The 26811-nt window shown below is 44.7% G+C and overlaps 8 protein-coding genes across 8 annotated transcripts; 5 read left to right on the forward strand and 3 right to left on the reverse strand.

The window, feature by feature from the left end:
• Positions 1 to 441: 441 nt before the first annotated feature.
• On the forward strand, positions 442 to 1974 carry F4817DRAFT_98667 (uncharacterized protein). Its single transcript, XM_049308125.1, has 4 exons — positions 442 to 810; positions 883 to 1295; positions 1359 to 1590; positions 1644 to 1974. Exons 1-4 carry the CDS (start codon positions 620 to 622, stop codon positions 1675 to 1677), a joined length of 870 nt encoding a protein of 289 aa, XP_049159450.1. The 5' UTR covers positions 442 to 619; the 3' UTR covers positions 1678 to 1974.
• Positions 1975 to 3194: 1220 nt separating this feature from the next.
• On the reverse strand, positions 3195 to 5567 carry F4817DRAFT_98680 (uncharacterized protein). Its single transcript, XM_049308126.1, has 6 exons — positions 5042 to 5567; positions 4633 to 4931; positions 4356 to 4581; positions 4244 to 4305; positions 3782 to 4190; positions 3195 to 3536 (listed from the first exon to the last, which is right to left on the reverse strand). The coding sequence occupies exons 1-6, from the start codon at positions 5330 to 5332 to the stop codon at positions 3453 to 3455; spliced, it is 1371 nt and encodes a 456-aa protein (XP_049159451.1). The 5' UTR covers positions 5333 to 5567; the 3' UTR covers positions 3195 to 3452.
• Positions 5568 to 5730: 163 nt separating this feature from the next.
• On the forward strand, positions 5731 to 7073 carry F4817DRAFT_336577 (60S ribosomal protein L20-like protein). The gene is made up of 4 exons (XM_049303188.1): positions 5731 to 5898; positions 6291 to 6475; positions 6535 to 6711; positions 6767 to 7073. Exons 1-4 carry the CDS (start codon positions 5895 to 5897, stop codon positions 6923 to 6925), a joined length of 525 nt encoding a protein of 174 aa, XP_049159452.1. The 5' UTR covers positions 5731 to 5894; the 3' UTR covers positions 6926 to 7073.
• Positions 7074 to 9661, reverse strand: F4817DRAFT_336580 (fungal-specific transcription factor domain-containing protein). Its single transcript, XM_049303189.1, has one exon. The coding sequence runs from the start codon at positions 9471 to 9473 to the stop codon at positions 7137 to 7139; it is 2337 nt and encodes a 778-aa protein (XP_049159453.1). The 5' UTR covers positions 9474 to 9661; the 3' UTR covers positions 7074 to 7136.
• A 3921-nt stretch (positions 9662 to 13582) lies between these two features.
• On the forward strand, positions 13583 to 16133 carry F4817DRAFT_336582 (ankyrin). The gene is made up of 2 exons (XM_049303190.1): positions 13583 to 14361; positions 14427 to 16133. The coding sequence occupies exons 1-2, from the start codon at positions 14247 to 14249 to the stop codon at positions 15941 to 15943; spliced, it is 1632 nt and encodes a 543-aa protein (XP_049159454.1). The 5' UTR covers positions 13583 to 14246; the 3' UTR covers positions 15944 to 16133.
• A 927-nt stretch (positions 16134 to 17060) lies between these two features.
• On the forward strand, positions 17061 to 19862 carry F4817DRAFT_358529 (uncharacterized protein; the record flags this gene model as incomplete). Its single annotated transcript, XM_049306040.1, has 6 exons — positions 17061 to 17152; positions 17336 to 17526; positions 17578 to 17717; positions 17786 to 18019; positions 18075 to 18196; positions 18269 to 19862. The coding sequence occupies 6 exons, from the start codon at positions 17061 to 17063 to the stop codon at positions 19860 to 19862; spliced, it is 2373 nt and encodes a 790-aa protein (XP_049159455.1).
• An 825-nt stretch (positions 19863 to 20687) lies between these two features.
• Positions 20688 to 20982, reverse strand: F4817DRAFT_315587 (uncharacterized protein; the record flags this gene model as incomplete). Its single annotated transcript, XM_049300561.1, has 2 exons — positions 20688 to 20701; positions 20760 to 20982. 2 exons carry the CDS (start codon positions 20980 to 20982, stop codon positions 20688 to 20690), a joined length of 237 nt encoding a protein of 78 aa, XP_049159456.1.
• A 439-nt stretch (positions 20983 to 21421) lies between these two features.
• On the forward strand, positions 21422 to 25390 carry F4817DRAFT_365177 (uncharacterized protein; the record flags this gene model as incomplete). The annotated part of the gene is made up of 8 exons (XM_049306835.1): positions 21422 to 21676; positions 21734 to 22300; positions 22354 to 23032; positions 23109 to 23327; positions 23398 to 23457; positions 23527 to 23574; positions 23633 to 23788; positions 23848 to 25390. 8 exons carry the CDS (start codon positions 21422 to 21424, stop codon positions 24927 to 24929), a joined length of 3066 nt encoding a protein of 1021 aa, XP_049159457.1. The 3' UTR covers positions 24930 to 25390.
• Between the last annotated feature and the right edge of the window lie 1421 nt (positions 25391 to 26811).

Raw genomic sequence — 26811 nt, forward strand, 5'->3', positions numbered from 1 at the left:
CCCACTAATCCATCCCTTCAGGTGCTTGGCCCCCTTTCTATAGCACCCTAGTGGCACCTCCGACACCGAAAGAAGCAGGGAGCAGGTGTAGCGCGCTAAGCCGAAAGCAACTTAAGTGGACGAGCTAAGTCATGTGAAAACGCGAGAGTATCGGGTTTGAGTCCGACGCGTGGGCCAACATCCATCACCAAATTTACGTGTTTGCCTGAAAGATACGGAATTACAGCAGTATATGAGGGGGAAAAATCGATGTACAGCGCCATGCATCCTCACATACAGCCTGACATGGGTCTGTCGCTATATAAGGAGGGCACCGCCCGACAATTCTTTTCCATTCAACCATTTTACAACATTGGAGCCTCGGGCAGGTAAGGTAGGCCATTTTTATCATTTGATCATCTCATCATCTCGTCATCTTTTTTCTCAAGTCATTTTTTCATCCTCGCAACTACTACTGCATTCCATCATCCGACTTACATCGTCTTCACCATTCCATCAACTGGATTTTCGGTGATCCAAACGCAGTTGATGCGATATTGAGGGGATTATTCCTTCGGTCGGAAAACTTAAGATAAATTAATAAGAAGAGGTCATTCATTCATTCATCCATCTACTCAAAATGTTCGGTCGACGATTTGAGCCAGCCGCGAATAAGAGTTTCTCCAAGACGCAAAAGGTCAACAAGTCCAGTTCGTCTTTCAGTAAAAGCAGCGGAGTCTCTAAGAGTCGACATGAACCTCGTCAACATCGCCGCCCAGCGACAGCGTCATCTTCAAATGTACCTATGGAAACAGCCCTCTCACCAACTGGGTATGTCTTTAACTCTCATATTCTCCCTTGTTCATATTTTAATGTACATTTTAACTGACTTCATTTTCACAGCACGTTAACCCCTTCTATCGTCACTCTGGTCATCGGTAGTGACCAACGCATCTTCGCCGCCCACGAAGATGTTCTCCGCGCTTCGTCGTGGTTCCAGCAAGCCTTATCGAACCAGTACATGGAAGGCCAGAACTCCAAACGCATACATCTTCCAGACGAGGAACCCGAGATATTCTCGTCCATCCTAGAATACCTATACAAAGGCGACTACTACCCTCGTCTGATCCATAACAAGCGTCGGAACTCGTGGGAGATTGAACAGATTGAAGATGACGATCGTGGCTCGAAAGAGGCAACTGTCTACCACCGCGGTGTTGATGGCGACGTTCTTAAGGACACCGTCATTTATTGCACGGCCGACAAGTACGGCCTTGAGGAACTCAAGCGAGTCGCCTTGCGCAAACAGGGTCTTCGTAAGTCATCGCCGTCGTTCTAGTCAACTGCTATCTTAAACCCAGCCACTAATATATCAATAGAGTCCGGTATTCAGTGCAGCACCATCCTCGCATCAGCACGTTATGCATATGCCAACACGCCAGACTCCGACTCCAAGTTGCGAGCACATTACCTCGCTCTCATCATCCGGAGCCGTAGTACCTTCAAACGAAGCGGCACCATGCAGCTAGAGATGTTCAACGGCGGCACACAGCTCTTCTTCGACCTTTTCGTCGCCTTATGCAATCACGTCGACGACATTTCCAGCACTCAGTAAGTAACTCTTATTCATAACGTCGCTACAGCTCACTAACATCGCTTGCTAGAAACACGCCCCGAAGCAACCGCCACTTCTTCTAATATGCTTCATCTTAGTCGCCATAATCTCTCCATCTCATCATCATTTCTTATTGCCCATTTCATTCCACCCGGATCCCATCATATCAAAACAACATAATGATCAACGTCTTTACATCTTTTTTGTACTTCCTACTACTACGTTCTGAAAGATTTGGGGGTTTCGGTTCGGGGCACACCAGCGACAAATACCATATTAACGGCGTTCAGGATTTTCACAGTGGATATCATCATGTCTTCTTTCTCATCTTCGGTCAACTCTTGTATCATTATAATCCTCGCGACAAATTGGTGCGGCGAGGATTTCGGAGAATCATGCTATGGCGGATTGATGGCTACGAAGTAAAATGCCGGAGACAAAAAAAATTTCACGAGTTCTAGAGGTATCAGTGTACGAAGGAAGCCGGGCAGCGCCTTTCGGCGAGGAAGGGCTGAATAACGAGGAGATCGGTACGAAGAAAAAATGGAATCAGCCTAGGTTAGTTGCGGGAAATGCACTTGGAGGAAATCTTATGAATATGCCTTGTATTATTACGTTCTAGACTATCTTTGATAGCAGCTCGCTGCTTTCCGCCCCTGGTATTACTTATTTCTGAGATGTCAGATCAGGGGCTTCTAGGAGATAAAGCATGCAAAACTAATGAATTACGTTCTTGTATATATATATATTTCTTAGCACCTTCCACTCGAGTGATCGTGAAGCTTACAGTACTCATCGCAATAAAAGAAACCTCACATAACAGCCTGGTAACGTTTCCCCCGCTCACTCAACGTACAGGACGTCGAGTGGTGCCCGAATGCAAATTGGACCGAGGAGCTCCCAGTGATAAGCAAGAAGAGAAGTAAGCGAGCATACCGAGCAGCCAACAACCATTATATCTCTCTTGATTCGCCAATGGTTAATTTCTTCTGCATTACGTGCTTACTTATTAGGTACCCGTCCCAGTCCGTCAGCATGTACGTATCCCAAGCCATGCCCACCCCGTTTCTTGTCGTAGTTACATACTCAAGACACAGATGCTACACCCCGGTCTTACAAGTTAAAGTGGTTGCATATGGCCCCCATTCGCGTTTTAAAGAAGCAAAGACCAAGAGGTTGTGGGAGGGATGTGTGAGTCATTCGCTCCGCATTCACCCGTGCTGAGCATGGATGTAAGCCAGCAATCTCGCATAGAAGGATGGCTGGAACGAGTGCGGCGGGTCTCTTCCCCGGGATATCTTGAGATGTACATACGTATATACCACTGAGAATAATAATATAAAGTGATAATTAGTCCACGTGCTTTCTCTTTCAATCCCATAGAGTTTAATTGATTCGGATTGGCGGTGTTCTATTCGGTCATCTTAATTATACGTTCATATTCATGATGAGTCTATGTTGCAATATTGCTCTTAGAAACGGGTGGAACAACTTAGAGGTGAGGTGGTCAAGTAATAAAGTCCAACAGCGCAACACATGTATTACAACATGAAGGCTTAGCAAAATTGATGATATACCCACCTATGTATGTCCTTTATACTCTTATTCGCTCTATAGACGAATTAAGAGGAGGCTGCAGGGCGGGATCTAATCATACCCGAATTCAGTAGCACCATTCTTCCCCGCACCCGTAGGTCGCATCCTTTATGCAAGGCATCTCAATATCCCTCCTCGGTCAACATCCTCCTAGTTGCCCAGGCTAACGACACGTACTTAAAGCGTCGCCTACTCATCGCCTCATTCTATCGGAAGACAGATGTGTTCCTCACTTTTCTACCCACCCATTCGATTCGTTGACTCAAACTTTTGTCCCGGGAAACGCGCCATTCTTGCTCAGCACCACAAAACCGCGCTCGTGGGCAATATATCCCTTCATTAAGTTCTGTGATAGGTTTACATCGTTAGTGAGTCATACTCGAAAGACATTAAGAGCGCGCAAATAAGATAATACGCGCTTGCGTTAAAAAGGGTCTTAGAGAAACTCAACATCGTATAACGCTAGACTCCTCGAGGATGTAGGACACTAGACACGCCCAACGCAGATATCAAACAGCTTGTCGCTTGTCCCACACACCAAATAGGCCTTGTTTTAAGACTCATAAAAATTTAAAGAAAAACAACTCATACCTTATAGATCATATTGGCTAGGAGACACTCTACTTCATCAGTATCGATGTCTCCTCCGCCGCTGATCTTTATCGCCGCAGCAAACTCAGCCACCGGTATCCTCGTGCGACGAACAGGTGCAGCACCATCCTTCCCTTCCTCAAAGCCACCCGAAATGAAAACTTTGCGGAGAAGATTTCTCAAGGCGATGTCGCGACCACGTTCCAGGGTGAGATAGATGCGTCGTTTAATAAACTCATTTTCGCCGTCCCGTAGCGCAGCATCGAATGCGCGAAGGTCCGCCTTTTTGATTGCCACACCCAAAGGTAAGAAGAGTTGCTGTAGTCGTGGAAATGGCTCGAGCAATTCGGAACTAGGTAGCGTGTGTGTTGTGAGGAGATGACACGGAATAAGATAAGTTAATATTAACCTGAGAAGTGTAAGTATACGAGGCAGATATATGGCTCAGATTTATAGACGTACTCAAGATTCCTCTTGGAGTCTTTATGGCACATATGCCAGGCTGTAGTAAGATGTTGTTCGGCCTTAGTCTTGTTAGCGAGTAACTAAATACGTCAAGGCAGAGTATCCGTACCTCCACGTAATTTTCCTCAAGGAATGCCAAAACTCCTTCATAATACTTGAAGGTGACCTGCTGCGACTTGGGAAATTTGTCGAGCGTCGGCATATCTCCCCGTCCTGCTTGGATCGCCTTCAGGACATTTTTAGATAGCGTGGCGGAGTTAAGTTTGAAGTAACTCTTGAATAGGAGATTGATGGCATAGTAGATGCCCCATTTACGGGATTCTTCCAGTGGCGCTCTTATTATGAGTTAGTCATAAGCCATAAAAGAATGTGGGTATTTTAAGTACCTATCGTTCAAGCAGGTTTGAAAAATTCTATTAAGGTGCCGTGTACAGTCCTCTAGCATCTTATGCTCTTCATACTCCGGGTCGAAGTCATCTTGCATCACGGCCTCGGTACTATACTCGGTGCTGGTTTTTCTCTCCTCGTCTGCTCGGATGGCAAACAGTCGCAAATACCTCCCCGCAACGTACAGGCATGGAATAGTCCAGTTCTCGAATTCATGATGCGTATATCCACGGATGACTTGTAATGTTAAATTCTTCCACGCTTCATATACCTTCGTCCATGACGGCTTGGATGACTTCTACTCGTTAGCAGTGAACTAGGGTCAGCTCATTATCCAAGATGAGATTTCAGCTTGATGAAGAGGCCAGCGACAAGTTAAATGAAGAAAATAATAAAACCCAGGCATACCTTCGTATCATTTCGTAGACCTTCAACGGCGAGTATTTCTCCGATCGCATTCCAGTAGGAAAAATAAATCTCGAACCAACCTGTTGTCTCCTCTTGAGACAGCCTGGGACGCGAAGGGTCCGTGTAGAATAAGAAATTGAGGTCGGCTGTAGCATCCCGTTGGTTTCCCCGACCCCAAATAGACTGTAACTTCGATGCGTACGTCTGCGTATCTGGCCGAATGGTTTCGGCAAGCCGGTCACCTTTCATCTCGGCATATGCCGTCCTAAATTCCTTAATGAGCGAATCCATGGCTGCTGAGAAGAAGAGGTGCACGAGCTGGAACGAGGTGCAAGGAGGATTGGAGACTATAAGGTTTCAAAAGTGAAGAATTAAACAATTATAAAGGTAATTAATTGAACATGGTATATTAGTATGTCTTTAGTCTTGTCATCTCCTACTCACTAACACCTGGTTGAATGTTGGACGCCTGAAAGTTGAGAAGCATTCTTTGTAGTCCTTGTGAGTTTACATTGTTCTGATTGGTCCAAGCTGAACGTGGAAGGAATCCCACTTATGAGACCCCAATTTTCCTTGAATGCAGCTTTCTACTAGGTACCTAGCCACATAAAGTAACAGCACACCGCCACTTTACCTACACCCCACCTCGGATAAGCCACAGGTCACTAGGGCGGCAAACCCTTAGCACAGAAATTTCACCAAAAGTTTCCTGGTAAGCGAATTCAGCATCCAACATCCAGACCCGGACTTTTTCCAACTACGCACGACTTCTCGATCACGACCACATACACACCAAATCACAGTAGGTTGAACGCCTAACACGTTTATTGATTAATTACTGACATCATTCAAGATGGGTAAGCTACGAATTTTATTTCTTCCTCCTCGCCAGCACCAAGACCAGGTCTCCAGAAACGCACTGCGATATGTACGATCGATTGAAACCTCGAGCAATAATCCGAATAGAAAGACCGCAACGAGACGCGCTTGATCTCGAATTGCGCTACATGCGCACATCATCCTAGAGAAAATGGGTAAACGAAAAGAAAATATGGCTGGGCAAATTGGGAATTGGAATTTTAATTCACAAATTCACGTATCAAGACTTCGTCACGCGCAATTTCGACATCATCAACGACACGGCAATCGGCACCAGCAACTCGACTTCTAACTGCATTGGAATTCGCCTTGATTCAAATATAACTTTATTTACTATGAAGAAATGAAATACTAACAGTGTGGACATCAGGTCGTCTTCAGGAATACCAGGTCATTGGGCGCCATCTGCCCAGCGAGGCCAACCCTACCCCCAAGCTGTACCGCATGCGAATTTTCGCACCCAATGAGGTCGTTGCCAAGTCCCGCTTCTGGTACTTCCTGACCAAGTTGAAGAAGGTCAAGAAGGCCAACGGTGAGATCGTCAGCTTGAACAAGGTACGCCACGAAAGCAGAATTTGCACTAGGAAAACGATGGGGATTAACATTTGAATTAGATCGCCGAGAAGAACCCCCTCCGCGTCAAGAACTTCGGCATCTGGATCCGATACGACTCCCGATCTGGTACACACAACATGTACAAGGAGTACCGAGAGATGTCCCGAACGGATGCCGTCGAGGCTCTCTACCAGGACATGGCCGCCCGCCACCGCGCCCGATTCCGGTCGGTTCACGTACGTTATTCTCGATTCCTACTTTGGAATGACGACTTAACTAACAATTTTCTAGATCCTCCGCGTCGTCGAGCTTGAGAAGAGCGAGGACGTCAAGCGCCCCTACATCAAGCAACTCATCACCAAGCACCTCACCTTCCCTCTCCCCCACCGTGTACCCAAGATCAACAACAAGAAGGTGTTCAGCGCCACCCGACCTTCCACATTCGCATAGAGGGGTTTTTCGTGTTGCTGTCGGAGGGATTAAGGGAATCGGGTTTGCCGGTGTTCATTACGGAATTGCGGAAAACTTTTTCATTAGCATGTGTGTGCTCGGTAGATAAAGCACTAAATGCATACGACCAATGAGCAAATAAGTTGCGTTACGTGTTTCTACATGTTGTACAAGTGCTTTCTAGCTGTAGTGTGCTATGTGACAGGAGATTTTACTGATTGCTAACCTCACTCGACCCTGACTTGGACTGTTTATCAGGGTCAGCCTGTGTTTCCGTCACAAAGTCGTCCCAAGTACTCCAATCCGTCATAATATTCGGTCCGCCAATGTCCAACATGGGTATATCAAAACTCAAATCCCTCCACCCCCACAACTCGTTCAACGCGTACGGCGACAAGCTGAGCTTTTCCAAGTCTGCCGGGACGCTGGGCTCCCTTGCATCGCGTATTTCGGCCCCGTATATGCTTTCCGGCTGTACTATCGTAGTATAACCCCCTTCTATCGGCGGGATACCGCTTTCCGCGTTGTTGGTTTGCACGTATACTGTATCTTGTATCTGTACATCTGGGCTATCTACAGTAGCCACTGTAACGCCGGTTGTGTTTGTAGTAGTGGTATGTGTCGTAGTATCGGCAGTGGTCGTAGTAGCCAACCTAGCCGCCTTAGCCCTCTTATACAGCTTGCGGATAGGTCGCCACAAGGTACCGTCCTTAGTGTCGGCGATGACCTCGCTCCACTTAGGTAAGACGTCCTCGACGGTCCGCCAGGCGCGGTCGACGAGCTCGCCACGGGTCTGCGTGCACAACTCCGCAAGCGCGACAGCTAGGGGGTGCCATTGGACGTACGTGGCGGCCCACCAGCTGAACCGCTGACCATACGGCCCAGTCGCAAGGTGCTCGTTAAGCTCAACAATAGATATGGCCGTGCGCAGCGTCGCCTCATGCGGGAACACGTTGCCGGCTGCTCCCGCTCCCCCTTGTCGCGATGCTGAAGACGCTTGTAGGCGGCGCCGCGGGTGTAGCGGGTATTGCATGATGAGCCATAGCTTGAGGATGACGAGACGTACCATGATAGAGGCTAGGTATGAAGGCACATGGTTCGGGTCTGCACCTACGACGAATTGCGCTTCAAGACTCCGCGCGTGCCGTAATGTCTCCTCGACACCCTTCGACGGCGGGCCACTGTCTTCGATGCCCGGGGCGTCCTGCGCATGCTCTACAGCCAGGAAGAGTCCTGAGCACCGCGCTGTGCATAAGTTGAATGTCATATCACTGGGTCCCTGCCTCTCGACTAGCGGGCCCGAGGAGTCAGGCCCAAAGTCTTCGTCGTTAATATTCAGCGGGAGCCGCGTGTCATAGCTGTCACGCGCCACAATTGTATTAGTTCCGCGGTCTTCAGATGCCCGAATGTCGAGCACTATCAGCTGCCACCAAAGACGTCGCCGCATTTCCGCCTGGAATGGGGAGAGATGGGCATTGCTGCTCTCATGATGTAGGTCGAGCGCTTGCGCAAGACGTATGGGTAAAGAGACGAGTGCCCACGATGCGCGCGATCCTTTAGTACTGCATCGCACGCAAGCCACGTATAACGTTAGTGCTTGCAAGGTTTCGAGACTAGTGCTACTGAGATAGTCAGCCCGCACTAGAAGGTACTCGAGCGTAGAAGAGTAGAGCTGGAGTAGTTCCTCGCGCCGCCGACCTAGCTGCGCGAGGCATGTCGAGGGCGATAAGCTTGCCACAGCCGCATGGTAGATGGAGAAGTACAGGGCTTCTTTCTCCGGGGTAAGTTGTGACCGTGCGGTTTCAGGGGAGTGAGCGAGCGAACATAGGTCCTCTCGTATCGTGGGCCGGTGGAGTATCTTCAGGATCATATCAACGTTTGTGAAGAACGTCGAGGTTAGAAATAATATATGCTGCGGGGACGGATGTTCGATATGATCGTACGAGATACGCGGTGAATTCCCGAGGAGCATGCCCGGTGATAAAGCAGATGCGCTAGAGCTACTATTATCGTTTGCTACCGACTCGGGAGTATCTCCCTGCAACATTTGTTGTTCTTCATCATCCGAGTCAGTGGATGACTCCAGAGCTTGCCTCAACCCTTCGACTTCGAGACAGAGGCTTGACCAGAACTCGCCGCTGAGATAGCGCGAGGCCTTGCTATCGTGAAGCGCCTTCTTCCAGTTATCCTGGGACTCGCCAGGCGCGGTCGGCTTCGTGGCGGCTTCGAGGGCCAGCGGAGCAGTGCTTAGACCGGCTGTAGAGTCCGAGACTAGCTCGGCTACATTGGCCCTTTCTAGGCCAGAAGCACTAACCTTGCCTACGATGGACTCTAGCCGACTTAAACGCTGGAGTAAGTCCGAGTTTTTGTTCGCCCGCGGTTTGCGCATCCGCTTACGTGTAGGGAAGATGCATTCGGCGCCGGAGCGCACGCAGTGACTACATGGGTGTTCTCGACTGCACTTCAGCTTCCTAGCACGACAGTTTGTACAGCTAAGCGGTTTTGACTGCGGCCGTTGAGCCGTGCCCGCTGGTGGGCGAGAATCCATCCCCTCTTTGCTGTGCCGTTATCTAGAATGCAAGACTCTTAGACAGACAGACTGTAGGCTATTCCAACGCCTCAACTCATTGAAATACTCATAAATGTTTAATATGACTATATCACGTCCGTTATAGAATATATATATAATAGTTATCCTAGGAAGTTAAATATATGTATAAGTGAAGTTGTGCTTTTGTTTAAAGAATGAAGAATGAGTTTCGATTCTAGGGTCCCAGTGTTTTAACTCCTTGATTACCTAAGTCATATGACTGCATACGTAGGGCTGAATTTAAATACTTGATATGGTTAGTCTGGTCCAAGAATGGCTACATGTAGCTCATCATGCCTACATATTGCCTAGGAGCGGGGCATAGGTCGGGTCACTCAGTTCCCCATTGCCTACACGACTCCTGAATTTTAACATTAAGCATTAGCGTAAGACTTAAATCCAGTTTGTATTTCCATGGCAAATTTATATTCATATCCCACAGGCCTCTTTAATATAACAGTCTATTGTAACTAATTGGATAATACGGAGCAGGAATCGTTGATAAGAGCACCCTAGCTTATTCGCATAGGCTTACGCGTTTAAATTGGGATGGGGTAAAATAGAATTAGTTATTTCTAACAAGGTGCCGTTTGTGACCCGTCACAGACTTACATACGTCACTTCATATTGAATTATACAGGAGGGATGCGCTCGCAAATTAATGCCATTCTTTTTTTAGAAATAGTTTTAAATGGATATTTCGCTTTATAATACGTCGTAAGCTAGAGTTCTACAGGCTGGGCGGTGGTGATGGTAGTTAACAGTAGTTTATTATAATTGTCCCTTGTCATTCTAGCAAAGACTGAGACCGAAATAACATAAATCAACTTCTGAAGTATTAACAGACATGGACATGAACGAACAGTGAGCTCGAGGTCTCACCTTGCCTTCTCTTGGCATAATATCAGCCTCCCATAGCTTTACTGAGGCTGGCCCCGCGACTCCTATGTTACCTAGGAATTTAACTGGCTTCGATAAGACATGTCTCAGATATTTCGTTGTGCTTGAGAACGAGAATACTTATAAAACGAAACTAAAAGGCAGGGTGAGACACAGGTAACGTTGGTAGCACGTGGCGCAAACGGGCTGGAGAGGAATCTTCAGCCATTATATCATATCCGACACAATCGTAGGCACCGTTGACAGCCTATTAGGTACATCCAGTCACCACAAGAACCATAGCGGATCCGAATGTCGTCGCTACGATACCGAGCCCATCACGACATGCATAAATAAATGCGTAGACGTATGCGCAGATGGCGATGCGAACTGCAGCGCTTGCATGAAGGGATGCTCTAAGTACCTATCCTTATGTATAGAAGCTCTATATGAGGGTATATGGATTTCGAAGACTTTGCTGACTTGGTCGTTCTCTAGCTCGTAAAAGTTCTTGCGGCAAGGCCCACGATGATAATCCCAAGACCGGCCGCCAAAATAGCACTGCGCATCTAAACGAATAAGGTGTCTGAAGTATATCCGAACGAATAATTCTATGCAATGATAACATGGGTTGTGAAGTTTAACGAAATATCTAAAATAAATATTTGGGACGGTGATAAGCGGGTTACAAGATACCATTTAATAAGCAATGAGCAATAAAGCAAAAGGCGTTAAAATTATAAGGAAAAAAAAATATACTACCATAATTAATATTTATGATTTTTGACTTTTTTAAATTTTTTTGCTTTTACGACTTAAATATTATTAATGATTAATGTTTAACTTTTAAAAAAGTTATTATATTTAATTAAAATAATATATTTAAATTTATAAAAAATATTATTAAACGATTTTTTTATTTAACCATTTTTCGAAATAAAAAGTTTGTCCGTACGTAACTTTAAAGCGTTTTTATTAAATGTATTTTTAAAAATAAGTGAAATTTTCACGTGTTTTTCCAAATCTTTATTTTTTTTTTTTTTCGAAATACGTATTTTTTTTTTTTATTATAACCACGGTTATTAATTACGTAACCACGCATTACATATTTAAAATAATTTAAATTTTACAAAAGTTTAAATTTAAATCCCACATGTTTTTTTTTTTTTTATTTTTTATTTTTTATTTTTTAAAAAAATTTTAATAAAGTTTAATGTTTAAGGTTATTTGCCGTTATTACCGGGGAAAAGCGTTTAACGCGCAAAACGCGCCGAGCGTTTTTCCCCGGCAATAACGGCACGTGATCGACTTACGACTTTCGTAAATTCGGGTTATTATAACGTACCGCAAAAGTGTTTTTATGTTTTTTAATTAAACAATTCGTTTATATATTACATTAACGTTTAAATTTTAAGTTTTTTATTAATTAAAATATAAAGTTAAAACTTTAATTATATAATTAATGTTAAATTAATTTTAATGTAAATATTTTTAACGGTACGTATTTTTAATAAAAAAAATTATATATTATTATTTTAATAAATTTAAATTATAAATTTAAAATCGTTTATAAAGTTATATTTTTTTTAACTACATTTTTTTTTAATTAATTAAACTTTAAAACAATTTTTTAAAACAATTTTAAATTTATAATTTAAAATAATTTTAAAATTTTATATATTAAAATTATACGTTTAACGTTTTAAAATAATAACATTAATAATAATATTAATAATAACATTAATAATATTATTAAAATAATAATATTAACGTGCGTTTATAATAAATAATAATTAATTATATAATAATTATTAATTTTATTATTAAATTTATCGATTAAATTTACGCGTTTTAAGTTTTTTAAAATGTTAAAAATGGTTATAATAACGGTTATAACGGTAACCGTAACAATAGCCGTAACGGTAACCGTAACGCGTAACAATAACCGTAATAAACGTTAATGTTTAATATAAATATATAAAAAAAATTAATAAATTTAAAAAATAATATTATTAACTTTAAATTATTAAAAAAAAAAAAAATTTTATACGTAATTATAAAATATTAAATTATTATATTTAAATATTTTATATAAAGTTTAATATTAAATAATTAAAACGTTAAAAAATTTTAAATGTTAAAGTTTAATATAAAAACGTAATACCGTATAAATATGTAAAAAAATTAAAAAAATAAATTAAATATATTATTAATTTTAAATCATTAAAATTAAAGTTATTTCGTACGTTATTATAATATATTAAATTATTATAAATGTAATGTTTAATTTTTTTATTATTAATAAAAACGTTAAAAACTTTTACATTATTATATAATTTTAAATTAAAAATTTTTAAATGTTTTATTTATGATTTATAAATATAAACACACGGACCACGCGTTACATAACGTAAACGGGCGTAACTCGTTTTAAAAATTTTAAATTTAAAATCATTTAAAATAAATGTATTAATAAAAAAAATAAAAAAATTAAAAAAAAATGGTTTATACATTAAATTTAAATTAAAAATTTAATTAATTACATTAAATGGTTATATATTAATATAAAATTATATATAAATTATATGTTTTTAAATGTAAAATTAAACTTTTTTAAAATAACTTTACATAACTTTTATAAAAAGCCGGGTTTAAATCTTACACGTTTTTTTTTATATTCTTTTCTTTTTACACGAATAAGGAAATACTACGAGAGAAGATAGCCTAAAGTAGCTAAAGCATTGTACCGCCACGCCGGGCCGCGCGGGGGGGGGCGTTCGGCCCTCGCTTCGCGAGGGCCTCGCACCCCCCCTCGCGCGGCCCGGCGTGGCGGCACGTGACCTTAGGGGAATGAGCGGCTAAATTTCGGAAGAATGACATAAGGGGATGACATAAGCCTTGCTAAAAGTCGGGCTCTTGTGGTCAGCCTCACGGGGGGCCCTCGGTTTTCATCGAGTACTTCTTGCCAAGCACCTGTAAAATCAGGTCTAGATGTTTAATTGTCCGAGTCTTGATTGGGGTTTGGAATGAGGCTTAAAATTGTGGGGCTAACTGTGGCAGTTACGTGTGACTCACTAGCCTCACTAGCCTCACCTTAGGCAACAGCCCCACCTTAGAATAATATAAATTCAAACCCACTCCCCTCCCAATTTGAAAATTTCCTTCTTTTCTTTCCTCATCTTAGTGCACGGGCTTTACGCGTCACAGTGAGGAGCAATCCGAGTGCGTGTTTTTGCTAGTTGAAAACTATAACATGACCACTCCTGTTTGGCTTCGTGCCGGGCAGGGAATTTTTGGAACTTGAACCACTATGGATTCTTTTCATCATGGCTCTGTCCCTAGCTTGGATGGAGGTGAGGAAGAGTGTTTGATATTGGTTGAATGGCTGACTATTTGCTATGTACGGCGGAAATTATGTTGACTAGATTTAATTTAGGACGAGTCTAGATACCGATTATCGCATTTGTGGTGATGGCCTGGTGCCATGCCAACGGTAGAGGTATCGCGCAGCTGGTATCGCGTAGCAACCGTAATATCATCGCAGGAAATATTTGTCATTGAAATTGAACAGCTTTTGAAAGGTCCACTAAGCTATCCTACAACGCCTCTACCACCCTCGAAGTGTTATGTCGATACACTAGAGAGTTTATCGTCGCAAATGAATTGAGTCGCTTGGATCATTCTTTTCACGTGGAGTCATCTGTTGCGCGACCACCGACTCCAACACATAAAATCAGGCATACCTTAGGTTTCTGTTACCTGAAAGAAACTCTAAAGCCTAACGCAACTGAAGAAACGAACTTCAATCGCCTACGATACAATCACTACAAACAGTCGGCTTCGAAAGCAAGCATGGATCCGGGCATGGGCATTAATAATTTCCCTGCCATCGTATTTGCCTCGGTCATTGAGTACCTGGTCTTGACTGTTGGCATTTATAAGGCTGTTCGACTCCGTCTAGTGAATAGTGAGTTGAATTTTCCACTCGCGAGTATTGTAATATCTATCGATATCTAACGAATCATATTTTAGAGGCTTTCAACTCCGAGATACTATTTGCTATATGCAATAAGCAAGTTATTGATATTGATGACTTGGCTACCCCGTGGGTGTCCTCGAGGATAACCCCTTCAATTAAAGCCCAAATCTTCCTATACCGGTCCCGTTCTGGTAAGGGAAAACAAGACAGCTATGTCACCACTATCACCAGTGTCAACAAGGCAATAGACCTCTTAACGCAGCAGACCGAAGAAGGTCGGGATAAACAACACCAGATCATCGCCGAGGCTATCTGTACTATGCATCCCCACAGCATCGAACACTGGCAGAGTACCATTAATATCAATACCCACATAGAAGCGCAAAACATCCTGAGTGGTGCTATTGTTCTCGGAAATCTACCTTTAGTTGAGTCGCTACTCGAAGCACCGAATACATTGGCCCGAGTTAATTTTGAAACTCCCTACTTTGGTCGACCACTGCAGCTTGCGGCTGTTTGGGGTCACCTACACATCGTCCGTTACTTAATCCACCGCGGTGCTGATCCACGAGCAAGTAGTTATGATAGCGAGGATGATGGTGGTCCAGACTGGAGGCCCAATGGAAAAGGCTTTATTGACGACAAGCAGCGATACTATCGAAAACCTCGGGGAAGCGCCCTTCGAGCTGCTGCCTTAGGAGGGCATGAAGATATTGTGAACCTACTTCTAAAGCCGGAACATCGGCTTTCGACTTCTAAAGAGGAATATTTTCGAGCGATTATGGCTGCGGCGCGCGGTGGCCATCCCAACATCTGCCAACTACTTATCACCTTGACGGGTAAACCCCTACGCCACCTCACAAGATTGAGAGATGAAATATTTGGGGAAGCAACTTTCCATGGACGAGAAGAAGTGGTGCAGATGGTACTTGATTCTGGTCTGGACATTGATGCAAAGCCACGACAAGAAGAAACATATGTCTCCGCTCTGGATATCGCCGCATCAAGGGGTGATATTCGTATGGTCCGGTTTTTACTGGACCGAGGGGCCTCCATAAGGCCACCCGTGATGTTGACTGCAAACCCTATCAAAAGCGCCGCCTCTGGTGGGCATCAAGAAGTCATGGAGATATTACTTGAGCATGGAGCTAACGATGAAAGGGTCCTCGAAGTTGCTACTAATAGAGGGCAAGCTCGCCTAGTTAAATGGCTCTTGGCAAAAGATCCAAGCCAAGTAACCAGGGCAGATAGGTATGGACAATACACAGTGGGAGTAAGTGCGTTGTTATACGCCATGAAAATTAGGAATCCCGACATTATAGCCCTCCTAGTTGATGCTGGTGTCTCGCTGAAAGGAATTCCTGATACGGGATTCATACCACATGGAGATGAGCTTCTTTCTTCGGTGTGGATATTGGATCTACTCGTTTCACTCGGGGTCGTAGATCTAGATCCCGAAAAATATCAAAGTTATCAGCGGACTCCGGAGGAAGACAATATTCGATATCAGCCAATGAGGAGAAGAGTGAAGATTTCAAGACGGACATGGCAATGGGTAGGCAAGCATTGAGACTTGTATATCATCCTCTGACGCTATCCTATGGTATAACTATGTGTCTCTCAGAGAAGTAGTATTTACCTAGGTACTCTTAATGATGCTAGTTCGAGCACGTCAGTTGGGAAAGAAACAATGTATATAACTGTTGAAGATTAACGATTAATGATAACCTTACCGGCGTTTGTTAATAAAGACTTTCGGCAACTGAATACTACTTCAACTACAATTTTCGCTACCTTCATCATGCTTTATACGGTAATTTAATGAGGGGATAGAGAAACCCCATTTTCTTGCATAGCTTCTTTTATAGCTCAATGTATAGGACCTAGGTACCCTGCTATAATAGTATGACTTGCAGTTCGCTGAGGAGTTCTACCAAAATAAAGCGTTGCTGCAATGCACATAATACAAACGGGGCTATTAGGTTATTATTGAAGTTAATGTGCTCGTAGCCTCGTTCTGGAGTCGTACACTACAGTAGTTCTTATCCAAGTATCCATCGCAACTCTTGCTGCAGATTGCGAACCTATATTGATATAAAGGGTATAGTTAACTCATTCAAATTGGAAATTCCAGTCGCTGGATTGTTCTCAAATGTATTATCAATCCAGCCCCCGCGAATTTCCAATTAGGACTAGGTTACCTAGGTTTTATCGGGAAATTCCTTACGTCGTCCCGCTATGGGTCCGTTGCTGTCATGTCTTGGTATGATTTGACGACGTTCGTGGGTCGTTCACCTTTCCTGAGCCTCCCCGAACTTCGCCACGAGCGCGAAATTTGCGCTATAGGTTTCCCGTAGCGCTCTCTGGATTGCTTGACACGTCACGTATGTATATACTACCTCGGCTCTTTGGATAGGATAGAAATTGCTATTTTTGGCTGTTACGAAAGACACTGTGGTATGGGAAAAGCGGTGTTGTGGATACATCAATTGTGTACGGAATAGAGGATCTTAAAAGTAGCAGAGGATTTGGTATAAAAGTATAAAGCATTGTGGATAGCATAATATTTATGATCTCAACGAGTTCTGCTAGCCAGGGGTTTATGCACTTAGTGGGGCATTTCACTAAAACGCGGGTCGAATTTTTCTTTTTCTTTTTCTCTTTTTAATGCGTTACGGAAAGGCAACATGGATTACACAGATACCCGATGTTATCATCATATATCCGACGATACCGACGGAGAGTTTGACAGGGGGCGGCAAAAACAATGCTCTACCAGGTGATAGTTTAATGGAGCATTCCACTGTGGGATACGATCCTTCGATCCGATGGTTTGGGGATTCAAGAGGTCCACGTCGACCACTATGTCGGTCTTTTGATTTAGTGAAGTGGCAGCTCGAGAAGGTACGCGCATGGGGGACTGTTGGGCCGCAAGGACTGCAAGGACTGCGAGGACGGCAAGGAGAGGACCGGTGGTTTGTGACGTTGCAACTCGCCCGCCAATAACCAATGGATCGCCTCGCGGATGCTACTCGACCCCAGTCGACCCCAGCGTATCGGATCGCGGCTTTATCACTAGATACCATAATTATTCAAAGCTTGGCACCCCTGCCCAAGGCGGTCAGAGTCTACGGATTAGTGGCGGACCTTTTTGTGAAGGAAATCAAGACCATCTAATTTTTTGACGCATTCTTCTTTTAACAGACCGACTTTCTCTTTTCCCTTTTTCTCTTGTTCTCTCCCATGTCGTCGTTTCGGCCAGTGAATTTCCCTACTCTATGCGGGAATGGTGCGATGAAGCCCGGCTTCCGGCCGGGCAGGATCCCGATGTCGTTGGCTTGGGGGTATGTTGGATTTGTTTACTCAACCCACCTATTCACATGTAACGGGGGAATGCTCACTATTGAACCAGACCCTGATCGCTTGTGCCGGGTCCGCATGTATCGCGGTCGTATGTTTAGTGATCCAGTACCTATTTTTCTATCTCCGCAAGACCGAGGACGTACAGCAGTCATATGCTGCGAACCCGATCGATGTCGTGCTGTTAGGCGGGCTCCGGAAGCCTCTGAAGTATTTAGGTATCAAATTCGATCGATTAGAAACACCCCAGCAAGAAGAACGAAGATGGCCAGCGGCTTTTGATCAAGTAAAGTTGACAACCTGGGACCTCAATGTATCCAGCTGCTAATATGGCTGCGTAGTATGTCAAGGCCGTCGGCGATGTCCAGCTTGCGATTGGATTTGCAGTACTCGTATACGGCTACTTATCCCTAGCGGAGCATGGCTTGTCAATGTATCAATGGTGGCTCATTGTGGGATTAGTGTAAGTAACATCGGCAACGATAAGTTCATGGCTCTTCAAGAACACATGCCTCTAACCACATGAACCAAACAGTTGGTATTCGGTCGTAGCGAATCTGGCAACTACTTCATATTTGCGCGCCTATTTTCTCAAGAGGGACCCGGGCGAGCGATGGCTACGGATGATTCTCCTTATCTGCCTTATTGCGATGCTTAGCTTTTCAATGGTGCCGATTTACCAGCTGAAGGAGAGGCTTGTCAATGAGCATAACGAAGAGATGCAGCGCCGGATACTCCTAGCAACGAACGTACTTTGTTATATTCCCGGATTTGGTGCCAAAGCCGACACGCCGCAGTTTCGATCCGCTGTTACACTCATAGGCATCGTTGTCGTTCTCGGTATTGTTATTATCGGATTACTGAAGCTCTACGAGAGGCCCAGCAGTGTTATATTCAAGTGGCGCGATCACTACCGCGGTGAAATGCAGCAGTCGTTTTTCGGGGATGGAGACAGCATCATAACCTGCATCCGCTGCGAGCAGCGCCACATGTTGCTCATAGTCCGACCCGTCTTGGCGTTCTGGCTGGTTCTGCGGATCTATGCCGACTTCCTGAATTCCGTCTTGACCGAAATCCTTTTCACCGCGGCCATGTTCACGTGGGTTACTATTCGTTTTGTCGACATATTGCGTCTAGGCGGGAGCTTCGAAGCCTATGTTCACCATTGGGATTTCGGTCAGATCGCCGCGCTTGCTTTCTTTATAGCGCCTCTAGGACCGCTAGCAAGCTGCTTGTTAGGTACTCTCAGGAGACTGAAATTGAGCAATCCGTTTTCTAGGCGTTCTACTTTCCGAGACATGAGATGGCTGCCGAGCTTCACCAAAAGACCACAGCCTGGGGAACTTCCAGACAACGATATTGAACGGCATAGCGACGGGTCTAGATCACCCCATGACGAAGGAATCAGCGAGTTGGATGGACAGGAGCAGCCGAATATGGCGAAAGCAACCCAAGAACGGCGTGAACAAACTGGCAATTTGCAAAACGGCGGAACCGACCAGGCTAAGAGAGCGTATGATGTAGGCAGATACAAGGTGCTGCTGTCGCCCCGGTTTGTTATCGCACTGCCGCTTGTGGGCTTCTCAAACCTGCTATACCTTGTCCTCTTATTAGTCTTACCAAGGGTTCCTGAATATCCGTCGACTTCCGAGGTACTCTGGCGAACCATCTTCTGGTACGTCGTTTATCAGCCCTTGCTGCTCTTCGCTTTCTTTCTCGCCGGAATGATTGTAGAAGAGAGAGTTACACGAGAGGGGCAAATGCAGTATGCCTACCGGATCATCGCTGTCATCGCAGCTGTATTGTCTACAGCTGCCATCTTCGACACTCTGTATGGCCTCGGTGGCATTCCGATGTCGTATATGGGCATGGGAGCCCTTGGTTTAATCCTACTCGTCTACCTTCTTTACGGCTGCGTCGCACGACCTGGTCCCTTAGCGAAAGGCAAAGGACGTAGCAGATTTCCAAGATCTGGAGACGTCGAAGAAGGCCAGCCACTCCTCTCGGAAACTAGGAGAAGGCTCTTACCAGAGGTTCGCATTTTCCCCGTTCGTAGGCCGAAACTGTGGCACGGTCCTTCGAGGAGGCTCTCAGCGAGGAGTAGGAGAAGTTATGGTACAATTGAATAAGGTTCGGATATTACGGTGGATTAAGTCATGCGAATGACGGCGGCGGCGCGATTGTGTGAATTTTACTGGTTATGTGCTTTTTGAGGCTGGGTTTGGGAAAATGAGTTTCATGTGTAGAATGAAAATGAATCACGATGAAACGTCAACTACATTTAGCTAGCATCATTTTTCATGTATGAATGAATATTGAAATTTTGTCCGTTGAGAAACGCCGAGAGCACTTTGATAGATAAATAAGCCGAGTTGTGAGAACACCATTGGACTTGGTGTAAATACGATTCCTCTCGTCGTCCCCAATGCCGAGTAGAGGTGCAAGTTATGGCTCAAGTCTTATCCAAGGAATGGGATTAAAGGATGCTATCTTATGAGGAAAAATAACTAAACTGTATCGATAAAATGAAGCTAGATATAGAAGTTGACGAATAAGAGATGATAAGTGTGATGAGAAGGTTAAATGAGTCGGTTGCATCCTAACCCCCAAGCCTTAGCTTAGAACTAAGGGACTCGATGACGAACTGGACGGGTATAATTGGATAACTAGCCTATCTTGGGGGGCCGAGTCTTTCGTTTTAAAGCTAGTAGGTCGGCAATAAGGAAGCTTTGTCGAGTCGCATAAAAGGTCCTTTTATCGCTAACTCTTCTTCCCAGTTCTGATGAGCACCGGCTCAGTATTGTCTGCGGCCCATTTCCAAGCACGGCGAATTCCTCCCCTGATTCCTGTTTGATTGGTGTAATGCTCTCGAGCATTTTCAAGTTTATTATATACTTCTGTCCAGTTCTTGTCGGTACGTATATCGTATTCTGGCTTGCGGCTCTTAGGCGCCTTTACCTCTGGCATACTTTTGAATTATTTCTTAGCCGAAGGAAATATCATGTTCCAGTATGTCATTGCCTTACAGGCGTTTTCTTCTGGTTTCGTGCTAGCCTCTGGACCTGGCGTAGGCGACGTCATCTCTGGCACTTCTGTGTGTTGAACATTGACGTAGTGCGCATCCTGCTTATCATAACGAACTGGTGGATCTTCATAGTATGGATGATACTTTGGAAGTTCATTCTTCATGAAGCCGACTGCCAGAATACGACCTTCGTTCTGTGAAGATTCACTTTTGTATTCGGCCATTTCAATAGATAGTTTAAAGCAAAAACTAGACGGTAGGTAATTTCTCCATCGTATCCTTCAAACCAAAACATAGTCTCTCCTAGGGAGGGGCGGAAAAGAGATCACCTTATGCAATGCTTAGTATTACAGAGTTGAGCCGCTCTTCGCGTCAGCCATGTCCAACCTTGAATCTACAAGAGGGGTCGGCTGCCTGTGATTGGGTGCCTTGTAATACGAAGTGAACATCTAGCAGTTGAATGGCCAGCTCGGTAGTGTGTGGTTACACTATTTCTATGGAGTAGGCTTCAGCTGTATGCAGCCCATATCGACTTTAACCATACTTAATAATGGTCTAAGCATATTATCTTGTCTCTTCTGAATTGTCACCCCTTTTATGGTCCCTATTTTCCATTTTCTCTACATCTCGAAATCCTACTCGCTCATTTCAACTCGCTTCACTATGGCAGACATAAAACGAGTAGCCACAAATGGCATATCTTCCGAGCCCTCGAATTTGGACGTCACAGTCGCCAATGACGAGTTTCGGACGCCCACCGGCAGTAACGATAATTCCAAAGGTCATCACGGAGATTCCATAGTCATGAATATGGGACTCTTAAAAGAGATCAATATTCTTCAACAGCGGCTTTTGGAGTTGGAAAAAGAAGCTCGACCAACATTGGTTAAGAATACTCTCGAGGCGGAATGGGAACGCGTAAGAGAGGAATTGGGGCCGGAGGAAGAGAGAAAAGTATGGAGGGAAGAAGAATAGCGACGGAAAGCAGCGCTTATGGCAGCAAACTCTTTACAAACAGAGAGTATTTGGAGTCGAGAACGTGACGAGGATTTCGCGTACAACGTTAAGCTTTTCAAAACGCGAAAGAGGTGGGAGAAGAAATTCACACCAGGTGTCGATTCAGACCATGACAGTGACGAATCTGACGCGGATTCTGTATCTGGATCGAAGGCAGTCGATAAAACTGTCGCTCAACGAGATCTTCGGTATCGCGCTTACCAGGCTGAACTAAATCAAATTACGTATGAATACGAGAGAAAACGTGATCAAAGGGAGTTAAAAGCAGCAAGAAAGGGGGTCAGTCAAGGTCACAAAGAAAATGAACAACAAGATGAGGCAAAAGAACCGACGGATAACGTATCCCCGGAAACAATGGCGAGGATGGAGGAGGGGCTCGAACGGGATGTACGATCGGAGTTAATCCGTGTTCCCTGGAATCAGTTCAAGACTCCCCTGGGCGCAAGAGAGGATCTTCTTGCTGTAATAGAAGTTCTAATCGGAGAACCAGTTATCGAATTTAACTTTAGCCATTACCGCCGCTTCGTTCCATCATATGCGTTACATGAAAGGGTTGAGATAACCCAAGCTCAGGAAAGAAAGAGGACGAGGAAGAAGAAACATTGATCACTATCAAATGTGTCTATATTGATTTCGATGGCAAGCAGCTAGGTCCCGTCTCCAAGGTTTTCCGAATCCCGCGGTTTGAGCGTGAAAAGACTGTCACATCCCTTGAGGTTTACCCTCTCCAATTTCACCCATTCCGGAAAGAAAACACCGACGACGCTACATCTGAACCTGGCAACGCGTTGAAAAAATATCTTGTTAACCGAGGAAGAACATTCCTCAAGGTGGCTGCTGTACGCCTGGCGACTATCCAGCCCATGTACTATGCTGGGCCCGCCCTGCAAACCCGGGACGAGATCGAGAGCCAGGTCGTGGTGGACTTTGAAGCTGCTTTTGGGATAGAGCCTTGGAGGCCTGAGCTTGAGACGTTAATTGGATCAGAGATCAGTGACGATCCAAAAATTAAGAGTAGTAAATGCGACGCGGATTGCTGCACCCACCAGTTCGTACACGATGATTCGTATGTTGAGACAAAAAGGAACGAAGAGTTTATGGGTCATCTACTCCCTGAAACTCGCGAGGACATGCCCTCGGTGGCCATCATCCCTCGACCGCTCGACGCAAAGATGCCGGAAGCTAGGCTTACCGAAGATGACCTGGCAATCATGTCTTACCGTGTATTTGGTTTTGTGTTGAGGAATCGAAAGTGGGGTAGGTCTCCTTGGTAACTACCTATCTCCTAAGTATATACCGTTGCCTGTTCAAAGTTAACGTTCCGGATTTATAGCCCAGCTAGATCTCACTTATCTTAGTGGGGTTCAACCGTCTAGAGCGAAAGACGAGGGCGATGGGCAGCCAAGAGATGGCCCCAAAGAGCCTAAAACAGTGTTTGACCAACTTGTCTTGCCAGGCGGACACAAGGATATGATATTATCACTGGTCACACAGCATTTTCGTGACAAGGAATCGAGTCGTAACGATCAAGTAGATATAGTTCGTGGTAAAGGTGAGTCCTGTCCCCCAATCTATCTCCTAAATACGAACATAATTGAGTAATGGAACTCCTCCATGCTTAGGAAAGGGACTGATCCTGTTACTCCATGGAGCACCTGGTGTCGGGAAAACGACGACAGCTGGTAAGTTCGTTGGTTTGAAAATTTCATGAGATAGGTCCCCTATAAAACCGGGTACTAATAGTAGCCTAGAGGGAGTGGCGGAAAATTTCAAAAAGCCCCTATTCCAGCTCACCTGTGGTAAGTTTCACACCAATCACCATTCTAGAATGCGGCTGATATGTGGTGTTGGGCATAGGGGATCTTGGAACTACAGCAAAGGACGTCGAATCCGCGTTAGAACAAAACTTCGCACTTGCTAGCCGTTGGGGCTGTATCCTGCTCCTCGATGAAGCAGATGTTTTCCTTGCACAGAGGACAAAAGAGGATTTCCAGAGAAATGGACTTGTAGCTGGTTTGTTCTAATTCGTCCACATTCGTCTTATTGTATTCAACTAATCATTCCATTCCTAGTATTCCTGAGGGTTCTTGAATATTACGCTGGCATCCTATTTCTTACTACTAACCGAGTCGGTGATTTTGACGAAGCATTTGCGTCCCGCATCCATATTAGCCTATACTATCCCGAATTAGGCCGGAAAGAAACTTTAGAAGTCTTTAAACTTAACTTACAACTCATCCGAGACCGCTTCAAAGGCAAACCCCGCAAGTTTATCCCTGATGAGATGGAAATCGGAGCGTTTGCCCAAGAGTACTGGGATCAGAACCCCTTAGACCACTGGAATGGGCGACAAATCCGTAACGCATGCCAGACGGCTTTGGCTTTGGCAGAATACGAGGCCCAAGGCAAAAACCACATGGTTGTCCTAAACCCGCATGCAGAGGTCCGCCTTAACGTATCGCATTTCAAAACGGTTTCCGACGCTTACCTGGCATTTTCAAAGCATCTCAAGGATATTTATGGGACTCACGCCGCGCGACGGGCAAAGGAGGCAGGCCTCCGAGCCATGTGGGTTAATGAGAAGGGAGAGCTCATGGGTAACGTTGGGCCGAGGGAGGCAGGCATCCTTAAATCGGACAGAAAATCGCGGTTCAAGTACAAGTCACACGGTAGACACGGTGCCAGCAGTTATGAGCAGCAACAGGTGGCTTTTCCCAGTGGTCACACTCCGCCATATCAAGGTGGACAAGGAAGTATGCAGAGCGGCGAGCAGGGGTACAGGAGTTCTCCTCTACCCGCACAACCCCGCCCAATGAGGCCAACTGAGTATTACGATGATGTTTCCATATCTCAGCAATATAACAACCTGGATCTGCAACAGCAGCGGCGAATGGTGGCACCACGACCTCCTCAGGGACAGAATTGGGACGATTATGGCCCCGGGTATGATTATGAGCAACAGCAACTCCAGGCAAGAGGACGTGGAACTTATACACAGCAGCGCACTCACTACGATGCCCACAATCCAAGACTATCAAGGGGGGACTTTTCGCAGCCCTCGCAAACTAGCCGACTACCTCCGGGTGATCGCACACCCGACTACGACGAGCCCAGACATGAAGAGGACGTGAATAGGGCTCAATACTCAAGTTAGGCAAACGAGTTTAACGAGTGATATAAACCGCGCCCTTCGTTGACAGCCTGACATAGTGTTAGGATGCTGGATTAGGCATGTAAAATAAAGGATACCTCCAGCACGTATAGCCATAGGCTCCCATGGTTAGCTTAGAGTCATTATAAGAAAGTAATCATTCTCCGGTATGCATTCGGCGATTACTCTCCAAATATAAACCTTTAGGAACAACAACACTGAGGCAGGAGTCTTCAAGGATTATTAGGAAAGCAAAATCGTGTATTTGCCAACCCCTATTAAAAATTAACGTCACCATATGGCATGAAGTAAGTGGGCTACACCATATCGATGATTATACGACTCACCGATCAACATATGACAGTATTGATATCAGCTTCAGCGAGATATACCATGTAGTAATAGCGCCAAGCCTAACAATAAACGAACTTAAGGCATCCGTCCGCCTAGCTCGGAACCTTTATAACAGGGATCCATCTCTTTACGCCCTAGTCGCAGTATCACACAGACAGTCTAGCTAATAGCAGTCGATCAATAGCCTTAGAAGTTGCAGGATAGCCCAGCTCAGAACCGAGTCTGTCACCAGAAGACTCCATTCATAGAATCAATCATATTAACAGAGCCATTAAGTCGTTGAACTGGTCTCGCAGTTATCTTGGCCAGAGATGATCTAATCCAAAGGGCTACCTATCACCAAGATCCATGAACGATAGATTGGTCAACCTGTTAAGAAAAGAAAAAAAGGGGGGTGGAGATGGTTCAAGGCCACGGTACTATACGGTTATGTATTCTCGGCATTATTTTGCCGTTTAGAGACTCCACGATATCAGTTCTCATCAATTAGAACAATACTTATGAAGAAGTCAGCGGTGATGTCTTGAGGGCACTTACCAAAGAGACTCAAGACATTGGAATACTTCGGCTATGTATCTAAGCTACAGCCTTGAACCATCTATCTGTATTATAGGACTAGAGTTGAATATGTGCTGGAAGGTTTTGTCGAGGATGAGATGGCTCATATTCGGCAGGAAACAAGATCGATTAAAGAGGACGACGAGAGTCACGACATTATCCTGCGAAAACATGAGCTCTTTAGGGGGATCTTTTACGATCACCAGTATGCGGCATGGAGTAGCGTGTATTTGCACTACGAGCGTGGGGGAGAAGGCGATATTTTCGTAAGCTGCGATCCCGGTCCGTATGCGGTTATTCTGCGTCGAGACCCCGAGGGTAACGAGCTAATTAATGTTGTTAGGTGGAACACTATTAGAATACGTATGGGTAATATCGTCACGCGAGATGACTACACACCTAGGTAGGTATTTTGGGTTTACTACTAGGGCACTTTACAACAAATAAATATTTATATTTCCTCTTGTTCTACCTACGCTCCGTCTTCGGCTTCTTCCCCTTCTCTGTGGTTGCACTAACCACTCCTAGTTCTTCTCCCACAAGCCTAAAACTATCGACAACGACATACTTCCAAAGTCTATGTTAGATGAGACTAAGCAGGATGGACGTGGGACTAGGCAATTGGTTCTCCGTGGCGTAAAAGGACGGCTAAGCCCGAGAGTATAGATTAGCGAAACAAAGCCTATTGGGATCCTTTAACGGGAACCCCCAATGCATGCAAGCCTATCATGCAATGTCTGATCTTTAGTTATCGATTCTTTTGTTCTATTGGTAACAATGGGCATAGTGGGAAGGACACAAGCCAAATATCTCATGTATGTTCACAGTATGGGAATAGGTGGCAAACGAGCTAGATAAAACTGTAGCAAACAGGATCGAAACATGTAATTAGTTGGAAATATTCTCCATAGCTAAGTTGTTTCTTCAGTCGAGATTTTTGTAACCACAAAGTAACCTCAAATTCCAGATAGAT

This window comes from Daldinia loculata (assembly GCF_022478755.1).
Source record: "Daldinia loculata strain CBS 113971 unplaced genomic scaffold F4817scaffold_22, whole genome shotgun sequence".
Lineage (NCBI taxonomy): Eukaryota > Fungi > Ascomycota > Sordariomycetes > Xylariales > Hypoxylaceae > Daldinia > Daldinia loculata.

Excerpts from the sequence above, each read along its gene's own strand:
- F4817DRAFT_98667 (XM_049308125.1), top strand. The coding sequence starts at position 620 with ATGTTCGGTCGACGATTTGAGCCAGCCGCGAATAAGAGTTTCTCCAAG. Across the intron at positions 811-882 it reads ACAGCCCTCTCACCAACTGG|CACGTTAACCCCTTCTATCG; the intron begins GTATGTCTTTAA and ends TCATTTTCACAG. Across the intron at positions 1,591-1,643 it reads GACGACATTTCCAGCACTCA|AAACACGCCCCGAAGCAACC; the intron begins GTAAGTAACTCT and ends ATCGCTTGCTAG.
- F4817DRAFT_98680 (XM_049308126.1), bottom strand. The coding sequence starts at position 5,332 with ATGGATTCGCTCATTAAGGAATTTAGGACGGCATATGCCGAGATGAAA. Across the intron at positions 4,932-5,041 it reads GTCTACGAAATGATACGAAG|AAGTCATCCAAGCCGTCATG; the intron begins GTATGCCTGGGT and ends GCTAACGAGTAG. Across the intron at positions 4,306-4,355 it reads TTGAGGAAAATTACGTGGAG|GCCGAACAACATCTTACTAC; the intron begins GTACGGATACTC and ends AACAAGACTAAG.
- F4817DRAFT_336577 (XM_049303188.1), top strand. Across the intron at positions 6,476-6,534 it reads AGATCGTCAGCTTGAACAAG|ATCGCCGAGAAGAACCCCCT; the intron begins GTACGCCACGAA and ends CATTTGAATTAG. Across the intron at positions 6,712-6,766 it reads CCCGATTCCGGTCGGTTCAC|ATCCTCCGCGTCGTCGAGCT; the intron begins GTACGTTATTCT and ends ACAATTTTCTAG.
- F4817DRAFT_336580 (XM_049303189.1), bottom strand. The coding sequence starts at position 9,473 with ATGGATTCTCGCCCACCAGCGGGCACGGCTCAACGGCCGCAGTCAAAA.
- F4817DRAFT_336582 (XM_049303190.1), top strand. The coding sequence starts at position 14,247 with ATGGATCCGGGCATGGGCATTAATAATTTCCCTGCCATCGTATTTGCC. Across the intron at positions 14,362-14,426 it reads TCGACTCCGTCTAGTGAATA|AGGCTTTCAACTCCGAGATA; the intron begins GTGAGTTGAATT and ends ATCATATTTTAG.